We start from the raw sequence: 19,941 nt of genomic DNA on the forward strand, positions 1-19,941 counted from the left end.
TACCTCTTTCTCTCTTAACCTTTTGGGGAAACCAGGGTTTTTTTTATATGAAGTTTTTTCTGTTTGCATTATTTTCTTAGTAGCTACCTTTAATCACATTCATTGCCAAAACTAGTATGGATTTTGTTGATGAATGTGCATTCATTTCCAATACAGATAATATCTTTTCGATTTATACCTTTTTAGATGTGTTTGCCAGAGAAATTTTGCTTTTTTTTAATTAAACTTCTTTAAGATGGTAGGCTGCAGGGTTGACATAAGAATGAATCTTTAACTAAAAAAAAACCCAATTGCTTTAGAAAAAAATATTGAAGCCTCATTAAAGAATGCCTATTCTAGAAGACAATTAAGRATGTGCTTAACTTTAAGCAAATGCCTGAATGCATGAATAAAGTTCCCTTGAAAAAGAATGGACCTACAAACACAATTGTTTCCCGAGAGTTAGCTACATCTATGCTAGTAAATAGTCCAGGGCTGCTTCTTTGCTTGCGAGGCCATGATGTGGTCTGGCTTTATGTATATTATTAAACTTTCTTTAGTCCCCAAAACAGGGTGACCACATATGGGCTACTTGTTGGAAATGATCCTGCACTCTAACTTACTCTCAAGTTGTTCCTAGGTATTTGGGGAGTAAGAATTAGCTGACTTTGGTCAAAAGCACACTGGATACCCTTCTAACAGCTTACTGATACGGATGGCAACGTGCAAGTGTCTGGCCCTAAGCCCTGGCACACTGTTTAACTTAGTGGTATAGATGCAGCATTAAAAAATGGAACAGAAAAAGAGTGGGGAGGGGGGAAGAGAGAGAGAGAGTTAATGTGCATGACAAAACATATTCCTTGCTTTAGCAACCTACTTTAATTCTGAAATACTCAGAATGCAATAAACGAAATATTGCTTGCTGTTCTTTGGTCTTTTTGTCATCAGTTCTTCATACACTATTACAGGACTTCTGAATATCGCAGAAAAATGGAATGTTTTTAACCACTCAATTTTAGTGTTACAAATGTTCTTAGAAAGTAAATTACAATCATATAAGCAGGTATTTATGTTGATAAAAAATTAAATTTGCATGTATGATTATTCACAGCAAATACTATGCTTGGTCATACAGTCAAGGGACAAGTGCTGTCTCATAGATATGGATTTATTGATAGACAACAGGAATTTTATTTTTCCTGCCCTTTCCTCAGTTTCAGAGGTGGAAAAAACRTCGCAGTACTATCTGACATCTGGGAGTACATTTGTGTGTGTTTTGCTCTTACCTGGAGCTCATTTCTGACATGAAAACTGAATGGAACAGCAATTGAAACAGAAAACATTTGTGAAATGTTTTGTTTAGTCTGTAGGCTTTGGGTCGTATCATTTAATGCATAAAAACTATAGAATTCAAGGTGAATGAGAAGGGCTACCTGAAAAATCTCTACTGTGAAAGAACTAGTTCAGTTGCAGTGTGGAATTTTTTTTCCTTTTTTTTCATGTATCAAAACCATCCCTTGGTATATGTTGCAAATCTTCAAACCATTTGGAAGTAACACTGTAATACTTTAAAAAAATGTGTGACCTGTTTGTACAGCATGCATATGAACAAATGATGACACATTTTCTCTTTTGTGTATTTCTAATTAAATCCATATTCAGTGTAATTAGGGAGTCTTTATCCCTAGATTCCTTGCAGCTGCTTGGATGGTTCAGGTTTGACAATACTAGATTTGTGATTTGATGGCTCAGCAACCTCAGCAGAAGAGGCAAAATGTATGTAGCGGACATCTTACTATTTAGTAGAAATTGGATAAACTTCTCCACACTTTGCAATATCTTGTATACTAAGCAGTAATTGCATTTTTCAGATTGTTTAGTTGTGCTGTAGTTTGAGTCCTACTGACTCTCATCACCCAAATATTAATGTGTGGCTGTGTTTAATTTTAGATTAACTGATCTTTTATTTTCTTTTTTTGTTCTTTTTTTTTTTCCCCTGTGGCTCCAGACAAGAGAAAGCTTGTCTTTTGCCTTCACAATCATTCTTCCTGTCCTTTTGATAAAGTCCCATGATACAGTTTAACGTTATATAAATACAGCCATATTTTATGCATGCATGTTTGTAAAAACTCACATAATATATATACATAGGAACATAAACTCCATTTGTGAGAATGTTCAGTTTGTGGCTGTGGCATTGCTGCTGGGTGRTGGAGGGGCTTCCCTTCTGCAGTGGCAGGCACAACGTGTGGGTGCACCCTGCCAGAGCTAGAATGCGCTCACCTCCCCGCCGTACGCTCGCCGTTTCAGGGTAGCCGTCAGTGTGCCTCCTTTGCCAGGGTACAGCTCGTGGCTTAATTTAAGGCTGCTGGCAAACAGCGAGCGTTTAGGCTTTCCGTACCTTCAGTGTCTTTCTGTGTGGCACGCTGGTGGTATTGAGTGTTTTGGGGGAAAAGGGGGTAGCATCTGTGAACACCTTGCACTTGGGCAGTCACTGGTTATGGCAGAGCTGCCAAATTTGCTTTGGATTTGGGGTGATTATTTTTTCTTTTTTCTTCTTTGTTGGAAGTAGTGCATTTTGGAGGAGTTTAAGCTTTTCACTGATATCTGCTGATTTCCTATGTGTATCAGCCCTGGCTGATCACTCTCCCTCTTATCTCTCCTGGCACATCGTTTTTCCTCTCTTTATGAGCTTCCCAATCAGTCAAAGGTTTAGGGCTTAGGAAAGTACTTTATCTTCCTCTCAGCCTCTGTGGTTAGTGAATTGTATTCCTTTTAGGGCCAGGTGCTAGCACAGACGTGAACATAAACAAAAAACAGTAGGTGCAACAGTTTTTATCCTATCAGTTCTTAAAATCTGACTCTTAGTTACTGGGAAACTGTTCCAACTGCAATGGAAAAATATAAGCCAGGATTTAGAAATGCCAAAATAAATTAGCAGCCATACAGTGCTAGATCTGTGAATGCCATTATCAGTGTTTTTTTCCCCCTCATCATTAAGTGCTGAAGACGCTGTAGAATCTGTTTAAATAGGCAAGGGGAGGAGGGGGTGTAAGAAATTGATTTGATCAGCTGGACTTTCATTTGATGAAAATCCTTTCCTCTGCCTCAGCCACTTTTGCAAAGAAAAAAATGCARCTAATCTTTCTGAAACACGCTGACAGAGCTTGACAGTTACTCCAAATGAAGGACAAAACAATTTACAGAATGTAATAAAAAATTAGATATTTCTGGACAAAGCTTGTTTCTCAATCAGAAGTGCGGTCAGACTAAATTTTAAAGTTTTATTTATTTCTAATCTATTAATGGCTGTTCTGGTAGGAGAGGTGAAAAGTAGGAGAATTGTACAAATAGTTTTTTTCCCCCCTTTTAAGATTGCTGAAATCTTTAATTGAAGCCAACCACTGAGTGCAAAAGGAAAATGTAAAAGCCAACTGGAAAGAATACAAAGCTTTCAGTTCCATTTCTTCTGTAGTTTATACCAACCATAAGGATATTTTCAGAAGAGATTAATCTAGTGACTAAATATGAATGTATAGAACTACAGAGATCATGAATAAATCAAGGACTGCTGGCAGTCTTGCTTTAACTTGTGTTAGAACTTTCAGCTGGAAGGTTTAACACATTTCTTTCTTTGTGTTTTTGCCATTTTGAAAATTGTTAAGAAAGTCAGTACTTAAGAAATACTTCATGTACTGCAGTTAGTCCTACTAGTTCATACTATACTGTGGCTTGTAAGTGGATAGAGCCACAGGAGTATCTTTATAGTACTTCTGCAGAAGTGTATTCCTCCATTTCTACTTAGTACTTTTGTAAGCTTTTGTATCTTACAAATAGTAAGATCTGGGGTCCTAACTCCTGGATCTACTTGAAACAGTGTTAAATCACTTCTTGATACAACCATCCACAGTTTTCTCATAAGCCTCTGTAGCCCTTTGGATGCCATTTGAATGAGGATGAACTACTTCAGTGCTATCTTTCTCACTTTGAATTCCAAAAAAAGTCCACCTTGTTAGTCTTTATGCAACTGAACATCTAAGCAGAAACATTCAACTAAGGCTGCAGAGAAAGGAGAAATAAAAATTCTGTGAGGATGTTGGGATCTGTCATCCATCCCCAGTAATCAATACAGAATCATTCCCCCAAAATAACTTGATAGCACATGCATTTGTTGATTTTTGAATGATTCAAGTGGTATGCCATCCAGCATTCTCCTTGAGAAAGTGCTGTACTTCCCAGAAAGTCTCTAGATCTGGACCAATTTTCTCGATCCTTTTGGCCTCAATTTTTTCAGTTATTGCAGTCATCTCAGTACTTCAAGTTATGCTGCACAGCTTGTCATGCACCTTAGGAAAAGGGAATCAGTAAAAGGAAAGTATGTGGAAGTGGATGTGGTTATCCAGGAAGCAAATATGATTACTGTTAAGCATGAGTTATGTTAGTGTCTGCTGCTCTTGCTTTAAGCTGGCTTATGTGGCCAACTCCAACTTGTGCTGTTTCTAGTCCCAGAGCATGTGTGCTTCTGCCCCCAACCAACCTAAGGATGGCTTACGTTTTGGCATAGAGTAGGAATTCCTGAAATACCACTTTTTTTCTCCCTTTGTGATAGCAAAGACAACCTAGTAAATATTAGGGGGGAAATTAAGTAAAATTTAAACAAAAATTAAAAAGCTATTCTGATTTTCTGATGTCTCCCTTATTTTGTCCTAAGTAAATCAGGAACTGCAATAGGTTACGCTTATTTTGTAATTTTATTAGGAGATGCTGTAAGAAGCCATGTAGTTTAATTTATTTGGCCTTACTTTGTTTAACAAGTAAAATTTAACAAGAAAATGWGGACAAAATAATCAAGATAAATTAAACTATTGTAAATGGGACAGCTGGCCACCTATAACTCTGGATTACAAAAATTAGAAAATTCCAGCTGCAGTGTTAATGCCTGAACGGAGAGTAGACGGAAGCAAAAAGAGCTCATGCCTCTCATCTGTTTTGCAGATCTCTTCAAGGAAGTGGCAGGCCCCACAGAAATGTGCGATCAGCGGCAACTCGGCCTGCTGCTTCACGATGCTATCCAGATCCCACGGCAGCTGGGAGAAGTGGCGGCGTTTGGTGGCAGTAATATTGAACCCAGTGTCCGGAGCTGCTTCCAACAGGTAAGATGGTAAAAATCTTCATGTGGAAAAACCTATTCCGAAAGACCTAAAATTTACTTTTAAGTTATGCAGAAAGAAGAAGGAATTTAAAAATATCCATTGAGTTTTTGGAACAGAAATGAATAAGCAAGTAAATGTAGGAAGTTATTGTTGAAATGCAGTTGTAAAAGGTGATTTATTGTTCAGCAGAAGATCAAACAAATTACTTTGTAGCAGAAAGAACTTATAAATCCATATGTTTATGGCTGTATTGGCAGCTCCAAATGCTGTTAAAACTTCGTAGCAACCAATTATCCTGTTTTCATCTTTCAAGGCAACCTGATACTGTGAGAACAACGTACTTTTCCCTGCTGGAACAAGACGTGATCTCAACAGAACAAGAAAATGATGATGATACTAGTTTTTAACCCTGTGCATCAGGAAATTATTTAGCATTTTTTTTTCTCATGAAAGAGCTTGCAGATGTACGAAATTTCAAGCACAGTCACTTATGTATCATAAGCCTTTATGTGGTAGTCTAGAACATAGAATAAAGCTGTCTTCAGCCTGCTGTTCAGCTCCACACTACATTCAGGGGGTTAATGATGCTGCGAGGAGCATCTATCTTTTTAAAGAAAATGGAAAGGAAAAAGAGGATGTTGTAATGGAACACAGTCTAACTCAGAACTTGTCAAGGATACCTGAGGCTCTGACTGTTTGATAGTGATAACTGTACTGCTTAAGTGTATTATTTCTGAGGAAATGACTGCTAAGAGCATTGTCAGCAGCTATATAGGGATTAAAAATTCACTATGCCACATATAAAATTCCTGACTTTAAATAATATTTATGACTGTATTAAATCCAACAGATTAAATGTTAGTGAAAACTTTTAGAGTRTTTTTCTTTCATCATTCTTTTATAGACACTTCTATGTTTTCATCCAGTGAAAACTGCGGTGAAAAATGCAGTTGTTAGCTTTTTCTCAGAACTATTAGATTCGTTTCTGGGCTTTGAGATGATTGGAATTGAAAGAATGTTTGCTAGAATCATATAAAAGTTGATTGATCAAATTAACCATATAAAATTCTCCCTGAGGTTTTAATATTGATTCTTCAGACAATAAGAGATAGTGCTTGACATATCTATTGCTGACCTCAAATGGTTCAAGTCATGCTTAAGTAAATTACTCATTTGTTAGTGGCAGACTTTTTGTGTCACAGAGGAATGATCTTTATGTTTCTTGAGAATCTGCTTCATCTCCCATGCTGCTCAATTATGGGTGAGGCATACTGGCAAGATACTGTTTAAATACAGTGTATTTGGTTATACCAGTGTTACAGTTACGTCCTTCATCTCGAGTGAGTGCCTCAGATTCAATTGCTGGTCTGTAGGAAAGATGAAGTGTGCAGCTGTGTATCACCGCTATCTCTGGGTTTGCTGTGTGAAAACAAGTATTTTGCTGGTGTATAAAGCACATTACTGCTTAGTCCTTGCTTCTTTGCTGCTCTGTAACTGGCAAAGATCTGCATGGATTATGATTAGGTTAAGAATACTGGTATTGTTCTTGCTCATATCTTACTGTTCAAGAATAACTTTCATTTTGTGTTCTATATACGTGTCATAAGTTCAGAATGACAACCTCTGTTCTTACTGCCGCAAAATATGATGAATGTAGTTCCTTTTTAGCCAGACTTCTCTGTTGATTACAACTTAAAATGAATGTGGAATCATGTTTGTTTGCTTCCTAAAATAATCATGTTAATATTTTAACACTGCTGTATTCTTAGTGTTTGCAGTGTTGCAGCGGCAGATTTATTTTCCTTTTTTATATTTATTTATTTGCTTGTTTATTTATTTGGCATGCTAACTTGAAAGAGTACCATGGGCTYAGAATATAATTAAGAAATTTCTTTTGAGTCTCTTGGCACTTAGTAGACCCATGCGGGCAGTACTGATTTTTAGTGATCTGTCATCCATCTGTCAAAAAACAGTCATGTTTTTGGTGTGTGCCTAAAATGCAAAGCATTCTTCCCCTTAGTGTTCTGTTTCTTGTTTCTCAAGTTCTTTTGGTTCAAATGTGGTTTTATTGTGGACTGGTCCTTTTTTGTTATCTTCTGTCTCTTCTATCCCAATTGTTTACCGTTATGTACTCTTACCAACTTCAGCTGTTTGCTTTTTGTAACTGGTTTTACATTAACCTGGCACAGAAAAAAATTCACACAAGAGTTGTGGGTTTTTTGGGGGAATTGAATTCTGATGATAATATGTTTGTGGGTTTTTCATTATTATTGATTTGTTTGTTTGTTTTTTGCTCACCAGAATCATAATAAGCCAGAAATTACTGTAAAACAATTTATAGATTGGATGCGGTTAGAGCCACAGTCTATGGTATGGCTACCAGTTCTACACAGAGTGGCAGCTGCAGAAACAGCAAAACATCAGGCCAAGTGCAACATTTGCAAAGAATGTCCAATTGTTGGCTTCAGGTAAGAGGGAGGGCAGTTGGGTGCAGGGTTTTTCTGAAAATTRTTTTACAACTGATTTACATCTTCCAACAAAAACAAGTTTTCTTCTGTTTGCTTTTCCACTATTTTCCTACSTTAAGATGGGATCTGTCTCCTGTAGTCTGCTCATATTGTGGATCTCTCTGCAGGACCATGTGAACCACTCTGCATCTCCTGCAGTACTGCTGTTAGGTACCAAATGGTTCTGTGAAAGAGGCATGTGCAGGGAGTGCTGTCATTAAGTATTTTGGCGTTGGTGGATCCAATAAGTAGCAAAAGAAGAATAAATACGCCTGCGTATTCAGTAGGCATGACACCAAAAGGAGCTGATCAATGAGAAAAATTATGTATGTTTGTTCATGTCTATGTCTTACACAGAGTGAGAGGACTCAAGGCAGACAGGCTGGCCATCTCTAYTCTGTTCTGCAAATAATGCTTGTGAAATAAAGTAGCTCATACTAGCCAATATTAAATCACCCTTCAGCAGCAACCTTTCCTTGCTTGGTACAAATGTTAATATATTACTGTGATGAGACTTACACAGTTCCTGTCTGGAAGCACTGAACATAATCTAAGTTTGGTCTGTTCAAAGAAAGCCTGTGAATTCTTAAAGAAAAAATAACTCCAGGGATATTCTTTGTTATTCTGCTAAATTGTATGATCTTACTATGAAGTACTATCACTGGGCATTGGATGGTTGGTATCCTTGTRTGTTCTGTTACGACTTGCATGCATTTGTATATTGATAGCTGCAGTGCATAAAATGATGTGGAACAAAGTAAGGGAGAAGAGTTAAACATAATAGGCACTTTGCTCTGTTGCGGTCTTGAAGTTGTATGCATTATTTAGGAGCTATGTAGGGCAGTCTCTCTTGTAAGTGATTCTAATGCTTTTTTTAGGGTGTCGAGGCAGATGAGTCACTTCTGTTCCCCATGCTTTCTGTTCTTTCTTCCCTCTGTTGTGTTAAAAGACAATAATACAGGAATCTTGAGGTCAGATTCATCTCACCTAGCCTTGGGCGTACTAGCTTTAGTCAGGCTTCTACGACTGAGGTGGTGACCCTCCTCCTCTTTATCAGTGTGGAGATGTAAGTACTTCCAGAAGTAATTAATTTGATCAAACTTTGTTGCTTGTCTTAAGGTGAGATGAAAATTCCTCTAGATGTTTCTGTTGTTCTTAATTAAGGCTTGAGGGAGCCTAGGGTGACTAAGCCTCAGTGTAGATACCTAACTTTTAGATGCTGAAGTTAGGATAGATGAATCTTTTCTGTACTAACCTTTCTTGTGTGGAGAAGAAAAAGGAGGGCACAGAGGTAGAAGACAAAAGAACAGTAAGCATGGAGCAGAAGGGAGGACAAAAGAATGACTCACTCTAAGTCATTTTGATAATGAAGCTAGAGATCTGCAATGGGAAAAGCATCTCGCATCTTAGCAGAAGGTGGATATGGCCATTTAAGACATAGGCTCTGAATAAAAATCCCAAACAGTTGCGTCATCGTCCTTAAAAGTGAACCTTTACGTTTATACACACATACTGTCTCGCAATACAAAACATAAAAGCAGGGGAAAAATGGGAATTAGTGCTGAAAACTGATCTTAGAAAGTAATTTAATTTAAACTTTATTCAGTAGCTATTCAGCTTGCTTCAGTTAGCTCATTTTAGTTTCATACTAATGATATAACCTCATCCAATCAGAACAGCATCTATAAAAAGCAGTGGGCAGAATATGGAATTGAATTCTTGTTTTAGTGGACTTTAGTGAAAAAATAAAAAATAAAACTTTAAAATAAATAAGCCTACTTATTTTTTAAASTTTGTATTATTTTATATTTCATGAACTTTAAGCAAGTTTCAAGAGTTTTAGGGTCTGATTCATGGGTTTAGAATTTCTGAGCATGAAAAGGATGTAAAACATTTAAAACAGCTGGTAAATATAAAAACATTTAAACTTAAATCACTTTTATTTAAAAACTTTTTTCTGAGTTACCAACTGATGACTAAAGAGAAGACAAAAATTGATGCAACATTAACTCTGAAATTATAAACTCTGCATTCCATCTGTAGAGCTGACCCCTTGCTAGATTTTAGCTTAAGTTTGTGTTGTGTAAGACTTCCTGTTTCCAAGTGACTTGGACAACAGATGATTCAACACTGTCTTTCTCTTTGGCATCAAAGCTATTTTTTTTTTTGTTTTTGTTTTAAATGCACGATGAAGTGACCTTTGCAGTATAGGAAAGTCATACAAAGTGCTTAGAGGGCTGTGGGTTTCCTGTTGCCGGTGGAGCTGCTGCAGTGGCACAGGTGCCCCTGGTTACGTGGCCGTGGTGAATCTTTGCAGGGCCCTGCCCTGTTCATGAACTCCTGCACAGCAAGGTGCTTTCTCAGATAGTCCTGACAAACCCACTCTGCCCTTGTGCTGCTGAAAAGCAGAGGCCACCATTTTAAAGGGTAATTTGCCTCCTGAAGCTTAACAACAAGTAAATGTTAGAACTAAACCTAGGAAGCTCTAATCACTTTGTTTGATGTTTCCATAGGTATCGAAGCTTAAAACATTTCAACTATGACGTCTGCCAGAGCTGTTTCTTCTCTGGCCGTACAGCTAAGGGGCATAAATTGCATTACCCAATGGTGGAGTATTGCATACCTGTGAGTACCTATTTACTGACCATTCCTAAGGGACTGTTTTTCTTAATTATTTGTGGTCTAGAATTTCTTCTTAATTTTTTGACACCTAGCTCTTCTTTCAGTATTTTTTTAATATATGTCTCTCTGTGTATGTGTGTGTGTATATGTATTTTCTGCATTTCTCTTTGAAATTCACTAGGGACTTGGCTAGTGCTATTGATTTTATGGAGGCAGTGCTTGGATTCTGTAGAAAGATCATAGAAGTACCTCCCKCTGAGATAACTTCATTGTTGTTTCATGAAACAAAGCTGCAATACTGTGTATAATTGTAGTAGTACCACAGGCACATACATGCACTGTTTTAAGGGTGAGAGCATGACGAAGAAGAKGGACTTGCTTTACCATTGCCATATCCTAGTAAACAGTATTTAATATTTTAGTAATGTAATTTAATATTTTAAAGGTGCACAAGTGTTCCTTTCAGGTCTGACATTTTGCTTGCTTCATCAAAATGCAATTGGAAATGCATGTTACAATTTATTCCCTGAAATAATTGCTATTTATTGGGATATTTAAAAATCAGTGTGTGCCTGGAAAAAATTAAGTAAATTTGATTTTTCATTTTTGTGGATTTGTTTGTTGCTTGTTTGCTTTACCAAAAATGGTGTGAGCCTTGCCTGCACAGGCTAAGAAAAATTAACTTTATGATTCAACGTTTTATTGATGACATGTTTAAGCAAGATTTTTCTAAAGGAGTTTCCAGGAGACTTTCTTAAGTAATGCACAACTTACTTTACATACATATTTTGGTTTTCTGGATTTTTWCTTGATAATCTTTTATGTTTATAAGAAATTTAACTCAGGTACAAAATAATAYGATGATCTGTCTCTAATTTAAATAACAGTGGTCAAAGTTCTCTATACTGAGAACACCAAATTCAGGTCAGAATGTGGTTTTCTTTTATAGAGCTGATTTCTAAAACCGTTGCAAGAGCCTGTGGTTCTTTTATTAGCAAAAAATCACTGACTTATTCAGCTGTCCTTTGCTTTAATAGGTGGGATTTTTAACTATGTTTTCCTACTCTTTTTCATCATATATATGCCTTCAATAACAAAATTCAAATTCTATCAAGTAGTGTTTTGACTTCATTATAATCAGAAGCAACCATGACTTACGTTAATTTAGTTTCATTAATTCTATAACCTAATGTTAGGATTTGATTGATAAATTGGCATGTTGGATACTGTGGCTATACAATTAAACCACTCTGAAAAAATACTTTTTGTAGCTGCAGCTACGAAGTTGCAGCTTCGTTGTTTTTCAACCAATTTTAATGTTCATTATATTTTGTCATTATTTTTCTCTTTCCAGCTTCTCTTTTCCCATCTCACCTTCCTGAAAGCTTATTGGCTGGTTAAGGGCTATGTTTTGAAAATTATAACACTTAATTCAGAGTGGGGGAGGAGCRTGTTATGAGCAAAATACATAATTGTATTTAACAGAATAGATGGACATGTGCTGCATGTAAAACAGTTTATAATATTTTTGTGCATTAYAGATATTCTTTATCTGCTTTAGCTATAGGTTTGGTATGTTTCTTGATGTACAACCCAATGTTTTCTTATCGCAACTGAAAGACTAAAGCTCTTAGACTGAAACCACTTTTGTCAAAATGAAGCAGTTTGTAYGGGCGAAGAGGTGTTCTTTCTGTGCTGCTGCCTGGGCCTAGAGATGTCCTTGGCATCATTCRGTCTTGGAGTACCGCTTGACCCATAACTTCATTTCTACAGCAGGATTTTTTTGATCATAAATGTGTATTTGTTTGGCTTTATTTCTGWTTTCTCCTTTTTGAAATGATTTAATTTGTGGTAGTTTTTTTTCCTATATGAAGTGAGTCGAAGCCTAGTTTCACCAGTTTTGTTAACTGTAGTTGAGTAGGTGTATCTGATGCAGACCATATTCATGACTTTGCCTTTTCCTTAAAAAATATTAATTGCATTGTTTCCCAAATGCATACGTAATTTCTGGGTTAATCACAAATATTAGGAAAAAACACAAACTTAAAATCAACCAATTGTTAATAATTACTTTTTAAATTGTATTTGTAGTTACTTCTTCATAGTTGCAGAAGACGGGGAATCTATATAAATATAAACAGCCATCAGTTCAGAATTTAGACCAGCCTGTGTTGAGGATCTGGAAGCATCTAGTTCTTTTGGGGCATAGCTAGATGTCAGGCTTCAAGGAATAACCAAGCCTGGGTAACATTTTGTAAGCTTATTTGCATAGTCATCCCATACTAATAATATGAAGTCTTATCTATAACATTAGCAGCTCTGGGATTAATTTGTAAATAGATCCAGCAAGAAAAAGCTTCTTATTTTTCTGACTTATAATGTTTATTCTTAGAATCTGTAATGCCTGAAATTGTTTTGGGATGTTAATTTTTTTTCTGTTTTCTTTCACGCAGTTATATCCTTTTATCCCTTTTTTTTTCTTTATACTGTTTTCCTGGTATGACATAAAGGCCCAGTTTTGCCTGAGCTGAAATGACTTTTTTTTTAAAAAAAAAATTCCAGGACAGGGAGGAGGCCTAGAGTATTTTCTTTCCTTTGCCTATGAAAAATATGGTGTTTTTAAYGAGTATTTTGATATGATGTGGTTAAAGAAATACTCTTTCCATTTGGTTAATGCTATAGATTTTTGTTTTYCTCCCAAATATTTAAAATTATACTGATGAAAGAGATATACAACTAATAGTTTGTTTAGCTAATGTACTTCTTAGCTAATGTAACCAGAAAAATCTGAACAGATTTAATCTGTGTTTTTCATAGATCCATGCTCTTTTCCTGATCAGGGTCTTCCCATCCTTCTCTTCAGTTTATATCTTGGAATAGAAATATTTGTTGTTAATGTCCRTGATATACAGAAAATTCAGAACTGAAGGCATAAGGTGTGTTATAATAGATGAGGCTACTGGTCCATGTAATAAGATACCCTTCCTGTTGCATTAGTCAAAAACAAGAATTTGTCTAGTGTGGAATATGGTATTTTCCCTAGAACAAGATAGAGTATTTCCTCCTGATGACTTCCGGAACAGAAACAGCAGGTGTGATATCTGAGATAATTTTTGGTTCTTGTTAAAATTGCTCACATTATGCAAGTGTGACACATTTAATTTAAGTAATGAATGTCGTATTGAAAACGATACTACAGAAATGACTGGAATCTCCACTGTCCTTGGGACCAGAGACATTTTGTATTATGTTCAAGATATCTGTTCCCACTACAAAGAGCTTATAGTTCTAAAAGAATATTAAGTGCAAAATAAGGTAACCTAGGTTAAAAATTGGTGAAGAAGTCCWTTCCATGACATATAGGAGGAATGAATTGAATCCAATATGAGATAATTAGAGTGGGAATAAGATGACATTCTTGATTAGAGGGAGTGAAGAACAGAAAGTAGATAAGAGGTAAGAGGGACTTATCAGTCCCATCAATTGGGACTGTTTAAAGCAGAGCAGAATAAAAGAAATGGCATATAATATAGGAGATGCATAAAATCAGGTATCCAGTACTGACAACCATTGATTTGGAAGCTGAATCTGGAGCTGGAATTTTTCTTAGTTTTTTCTGTAAGTACACTCTACTAGCTCTGTTTTTATACGAAAACAGGCACAACTTGTTTGTCTGCTCTAAAAGAGAAGTAGTGGGAAGAATTAGTTAGGTGTAGGATCACTTTTCTTCATTCTGATTCTTCTTACTAATGCCACTGAGTTGGATAGGAGCCTTTTTATAGATAGAGAATTTGAAACAGAAGAAATGACATACTATGAGAATGAATTTAAGGTATGCATTTTTGGCTTGCATAATCGGTGCTTACAGRTAGTTCATTTCAGCTCTTCTTATGTGACTTGAATCAGAAATAAAGAATTGATTTCACAAAAAGACTCCAGTGTTATTTTTTATTATTATGTATAGTAATGTACTCTGGTTGATGTACTAACCTGTTGTTAAATCTCCCTACATACTGAATTCATTTAATGCAACATTATTTCAAAGAACTTGCAAAATTCTTTACAGTAGGTTAGTAGAATRCTTATGTTTAAATGGAACTGCATCTGAAAAAGCAGTAGGTGGTGATCTGGGTCTCTGAGATTAAAAACAACAACAGCTCGTATGTAGGCACCAAACACCAATGAATTATGCTATAGAATCCATTATATTACAATATACATAGCCTGAATTGAAAGTGTGCTTGCTCAGCTGAAGCTTGGCACTTGTTCTAATTCAAAGGCTGCTGCTACTAAAATTAGACTTTTGTGTCCTGTGTCACAGAGCAGGATACAAGTATATGCAACTGCCTTAAGAAAACTCTGCTTATCTCTCTTACTGCTTAATATATACTAATGCATAAGTATCAAGAGTACTAGCAATAATTAGGAAAAAAGTAAATGCTTAATGTCATTAACAGAGTTCACCAAMCTTACAATTAAGTTTCCTTGAAGATGAAAATGTAACAGTTCACAGTAGCAGCTCTGTTTATATATTTTTTCTTTCGTGCAGGCTTTAGAGATGGATAGAATACAGAACTGAACACGTTTAGCAAATAACATTTTCTCTAAGTAGTAGAAATGCAAAATTACTGGGTTTATTTTCTCATATCTAAACACAGTCTTTCTCTAAAAAGATGGAGTCATGATTTCTAATGCAGAATTTTACAGAGATGTGTAACAATTTTGCAAGATTTTTCTACAGTTAAAGTCTAGCGTCTAGTTCAGGAATACTCTTAAATAAGTATCTACATGTTTTTGGTTTTATTTTTTTGCAGTGAGAATTCTCTCAGTACTGGCATGGRTATTACATCGATGCGGCTTTCTGTACCAGTGGGTTCTTTAAATTTCAGGTAGAAGTAGTTGCTGCATCAGTTGTCTTTATCCAAACTGTTTCTACTTTGCAGTTCCTATATTCCTCAGTAAAACCCTGAAATCAGCTTTTCTGAAGTACTGTCAAGATACCAGATCAGCAGTTCTGAAACTTTTCTCATTGCAAGCCTTATAGCTAGCAGGGTCACGACCTCAATAAATATACCAACAATTGCATTTTTGTAGGTCTCCCCCATCACACTCGACTGCCACAATCCCTAATTCTGGAAACTGGTTTTTGTAGACTGTACAAAATGATGCCAGCAAAAACTAGCCACTTTTGGGGTGTGTGTGGGGGGATTTTGAATCAGTTAACTTTATATTTCGGCTCATGAGATCTCTCGCTCCTGCTAGGAGCTGTTTTCTTTAGTTTGCAAACTGTCATCCATTACCTTTCGCTTGCAAGCTGCACTAGTGGAAACTCTGCAGAACTATGTAGGGTTGAGTGTTTTCAGGAATTTCTTGTGGTATTTAACGTCTAAGGTGCATATATTCCCCTGATGATTGCTTTTATATTTTATATATATATATATATATATATATATATTTAGTAATTGTTGACAATTTACCTTGCAATGAAACTGCCCAGTATCTTATTTCCTTAAAGTAGCTCAAAAGCACGATAGGCAGGATGTCAGAAATTATTAGTCAAATTATAGTTCTACCCTGAAGTGAAAATTTGCTTCAGACATGATAAAGCTTATCTGCAATAGTGCCTGTTAAGACTCCTCCTCTAGGTACGTCATCTGAAAACTTAATTGCTACTGACATGCAGAGAGGGCAGTTGCATTCCTGAACCTGTAAGCAGCCTTAGCATTTTATAAGAAACAAACTGACACCAGAAAGTCAGTGGTTGCATCCTGACACATTTTTCAGGACACCAACCGTGGCACTTCACTGTTGCCAAAACTAGATCTTTCTGTGGAGAAGGGGGAGAGAAAGCAGCAAGAATAGTTGAATTGGGTTGTTTTATGTGCAGAATGTTATTTCCAGCTGTGGAGTTTACTGTGGCGACTACTGTTTGCCCTGAGAAGACAGGTTGTCTGCTTGGAGTAGTCTTTGCTAGCTAGCTCCTGGATCGCTATGCCTTTTGGTCCCTTCTTCTAAGTCTTTCTGTTACAGTTGCTCAGATAGCTGACATAATGTTGTCTGCTACCCTTTTGCTATTAAATTTGTTAAATTCTGAGATATGGAGTTTTTGAAATTACAGCTTGATACAGTGCAATATTCTAAAATACTCTCTCTCTCTCTCTCACACACACACACACACACACACACACCCTTTAGCAGTTTCTCACCAAGAGGGAGAGATTCGTTCTGTGAAATGCCAAATTTGAAAGTGATCACAGAAAAGTGTGATCTTCACAATGCAGACATCACTTATGAGGCAGTGATACTCATAAATACATTTTTTAAATAGCTTTAACAATTCTATGGTGTCCTATTTCATGCCTCTATCACATTATTCTTTAAAAATAATGTTAAAAAGTCTAGGTGCTTTGTTAAATGAGATTGACTGTATGCACTTAGAATTAAATTAGAATTAAATGTATGTTATTGGTTAATTGCGTTTTAAGCGTCAATAGAAAAAAAATTTAGAGAAATTAAGTCTATCTTTTTCTCTGTCTCTCTCCTGTGCTTGCTGCCCTGGGGAGTTTCCCAGCCTTCCAGTGTTGCATAGCTGACAGCCGTTCAGAGATGCAGCTATCATCATACCTGCATGTACTGTAGCTGTTATGATAGACTGATGTTACAGCTTTATTTTCTATCAAGTATTGTCAATCTCCTGGTCAGTCTCCTTGCTTTTAGACAGATAAAATGTTCAGAAATAAAAACATGGAGGACTTTTTTTAAGGCTTTAGAATTTACAGAAGTRTCTTCTACTGTGGAGGAACTAGAGTACTTCTAAAGGATGTATGTGCTCTTTCATGCTGGAGGTTTTCTGTCWCCAAGCATGTCTTATCATACAAACTGTATTTTTTTGAAACATGCTTGATAATTGCATGTAGTGGGTGTAAGTGGGCATTTCTTTTCAGCCGTTTGACTGTAACCCATGAATGTCTAGTAGGGGTTAATGAAAGCATTCATTAGTAAAAGCCATGTCTCTTCTGAGAATTAAATTCTATGTGTATATTAGAGCAGCTGTTTGTTTTTGTATTAGACATTGTATAGGTAATGTAATAAAGAGAATGATGAAGACTTAGGTGTAGACTATCTTTTTACCTAGGGGTAAAAGCTCTAGGTAAACCATTCTTTCCCTTTAGGGAAAGGAATGGGAAGTAGTTCAGGCTTTTCATTATCACTGTATTATTGTTTCTTTCAAAAAAGAATAGTTCATGTGTTTGTGTATATTATATATATATGTATTATATATAAAAACTATTCTTTAATATATTCTTCAGTATGTTACAGTGTTCTCTCTCTCTCTCTCTCTCTCTGTGTGTGTGTGTGTGTGTGTGTGTATACACATAGCTATGTCTTAGAGCTCTCTGAAAGGATCATTACATTCTTGGCAGTGCTTTTTCCTAATGAGGATTTTCCTGATTCTAGCATCACAACTACTTTCTAAACCTGTATGTGAAAGCTATGCCTCAGCATCTTCTTTTTTCCCCCACTATTTTCCATATAAATCTGATTGTTTCTTCAGTTTGTTTGTTTATAAGGAATTTTACTTGTTTTTAGTTTGTGACTTGTGATTCCATTTATTCCTGGTTGTATATTGAAGAGTTGTAATGTCAGCTGGTCAGTGATTCTGTATTTTCTCCTCGAGACTTTCAACCACAAAGATTTATTTATTTATAGGTTTTTGTGTATGCTACCAATGGATCTTAGTCATTCCTTCCTGAACTTTCTCAGGTTCTAAGAACTGAGATTTTAAGTTAAGATTGAAAATGTGGTCATATGGCTGAAATTTTTGTTCAAGGAAAGGGGTTTTTGTTTGCTTTTCTAGTAGTTCTGTAATTACTGTGATGTCTGTGCTGTTGACTTCTTGTGGACATTTGTGTAAAATGTCATGATGTAAAGAAGTATACAAGTCAGCTGCTGTTTTTTGTTTAATAGATAGATTCTACACAAGAGCCTCTGGCTGTTAGTTTTCAAAAATACAGTGTTAAAGTACATCTCTTCTGGCATGATTTTTACTTGTACTGTGTCATGTGAGTATATACAAAAAGCATAGGAAAAACGCTTTTATAGATTGTGACTTAGTTGCATTTAAATTCAAATAGCTCTTCTAAATCTGCTCAAATTTCACTGGTTAGTATATACTGTCCTTGCTCAGTACATAACCAAATTAATCTTTCGAAGGAACTGGGTCAGGCTGTCATACCAAATAAAAAGTACCCRAGAGGAAGAGTTTGGCAGCTCAATAGATATTTATTTCTGTAATATGTAGGTATTAAAACTTTCATTCATTGGCCTTGGGACAGCGCTCCATCTGCTAAAGTTATTGTTGCATGAAAATACGCAGCCCTTTGGACTTCACATTCTTTGTTTAGATGCATCAGTGAGTGTAACAGATGCTTTTTGGTAATGATTTTGTAAACCTGAGGGTTTCTATGCCTCTCCCAAATTTGCTCTGTTGTTACTTGTTAAAGCCAGACCTGAAAAACTTTTATCAATGTCAGTTTGATAATCTTCTATTTTTTACAGTTAGTTCAGTCAGCATTTGTAAATGCATATACTAAGAAGCATTAAAATACATAGGCATTTAGGGAAATATTTTTATTTTGACAGTACAGAATAAAATGAGAGAACAGTTTGCCTAGCTGTTCTAGCTCTTTTCATAATATATAACAGAGAAAAATAGCTAACTGAAAAACCTTTAGCTCTGTTTTTCCTGTGGATGTACATAAGCTTTGGCATTTTATTATGTTAACATGTTTCTCTCAAGACAGCATGYACAGAAAGACACATTCATATGTAAATCTGTAGAAGCCATTACAGCCTTCAGCTAATGAAGGAGGTGAATGGCCACTCTGTCAACACAACAGTTGCAAGAAAAAACACTGAATAGTAACCGCCTTGTGTGACAGGACCATTCTGTTTGTTTTAAGTGCAAGGTGCAGTCTGTAAACATATATACTTTAAAAGCATACTGTATACTACTGATTGTTCCTGCAGGTCTGTCCATTACAGCCTTTTTCACCTAATGTATTAAGCCTACATTTTCTTCCTTGTGTTCTTGCTTTTGTAGCACAAGTTTTTGAGTAGTGTTATTAAAGCAGTGCTGTCATTACTGATGTGATTAATTTTCCAATTAAATTGATTCTTAAAAGCAGCTGCATCAATTCTAACTTTGTTCTAAAGACAGGCTGTAGATGAGGATGAGCATTGCCAGTTTTGAAAAAGACTGCGTCAGTATGGACCATTAATAAACTTCTCAGGGTGAATGTGTATGTCAGGGATGGGGGGGGGTTGCTTGTTAAAACCTGCAGACTTAGACTGGCAGAGCCTTGTGGCTAATTCTCCTACCAGTCTCCTACCATGGTAGCAAGGAGGCTCCTGAATCAGTCAGTGAATTTGTTCCTATTCTGACTGTGCCTTTAAGCAGGGCCTGTACAACGGCTGTAATTTCACCTGTGGGCCTTATGGCTCTGGAATGATTGAGGTAATAGCAGGACCCTGTAGGAAGAGGTCTGGGAGACAGAGAAAGTGCTCGTGGAAAAATTCGGGCATTGCAGGAGAGACTGGTTTAGCACATACTGCTTCTGTGTCATGATACTGGTTCTCAATTTAGTTATATAATGAGAGACATTGAGTATTTTGTTTTG

The 19,941-nt window shown here is 36.2% G+C and overlaps 1 protein-coding gene across 1 annotated transcript in view; it reads left to right on the forward strand.

Moving 5' to 3' along the window:
- The window catches only part of UTRN (utrophin), a gene marked incomplete at its 5' end in the record, with an annotated part of 298,945 nt that overhangs the window by 246,623 nt on the left and 32,381 nt on the right, over window positions 1–19,941 (forward strand). Inside the window, 3 exons of the mRNA XM_085310498.1 lie at window positions 4,975–5,132; window positions 7,434–7,600; window positions 10,153–10,264. Of these exons, the coding sequence (XP_085166624.1) occupies window positions 4,975–5,132; window positions 7,434–7,600; window positions 10,153–10,264 (437 nt within the window). The remainder of the gene's footprint in view (window positions 1–4,974; window positions 5,133–7,433; window positions 7,601–10,152; window positions 10,265–19,941) is intronic.

This window comes from Rhea americana, unplaced genomic scaffold (genome assembly GCF_003343005.1).
Source record: "Rhea americana isolate MKP2758 unplaced genomic scaffold, rheAme1 scaffold_108, whole genome shotgun sequence".
Classification (NCBI taxonomy): Eukaryota; Metazoa; Chordata; class Aves; order Rheiformes; family Rheidae; genus Rhea; species Rhea americana.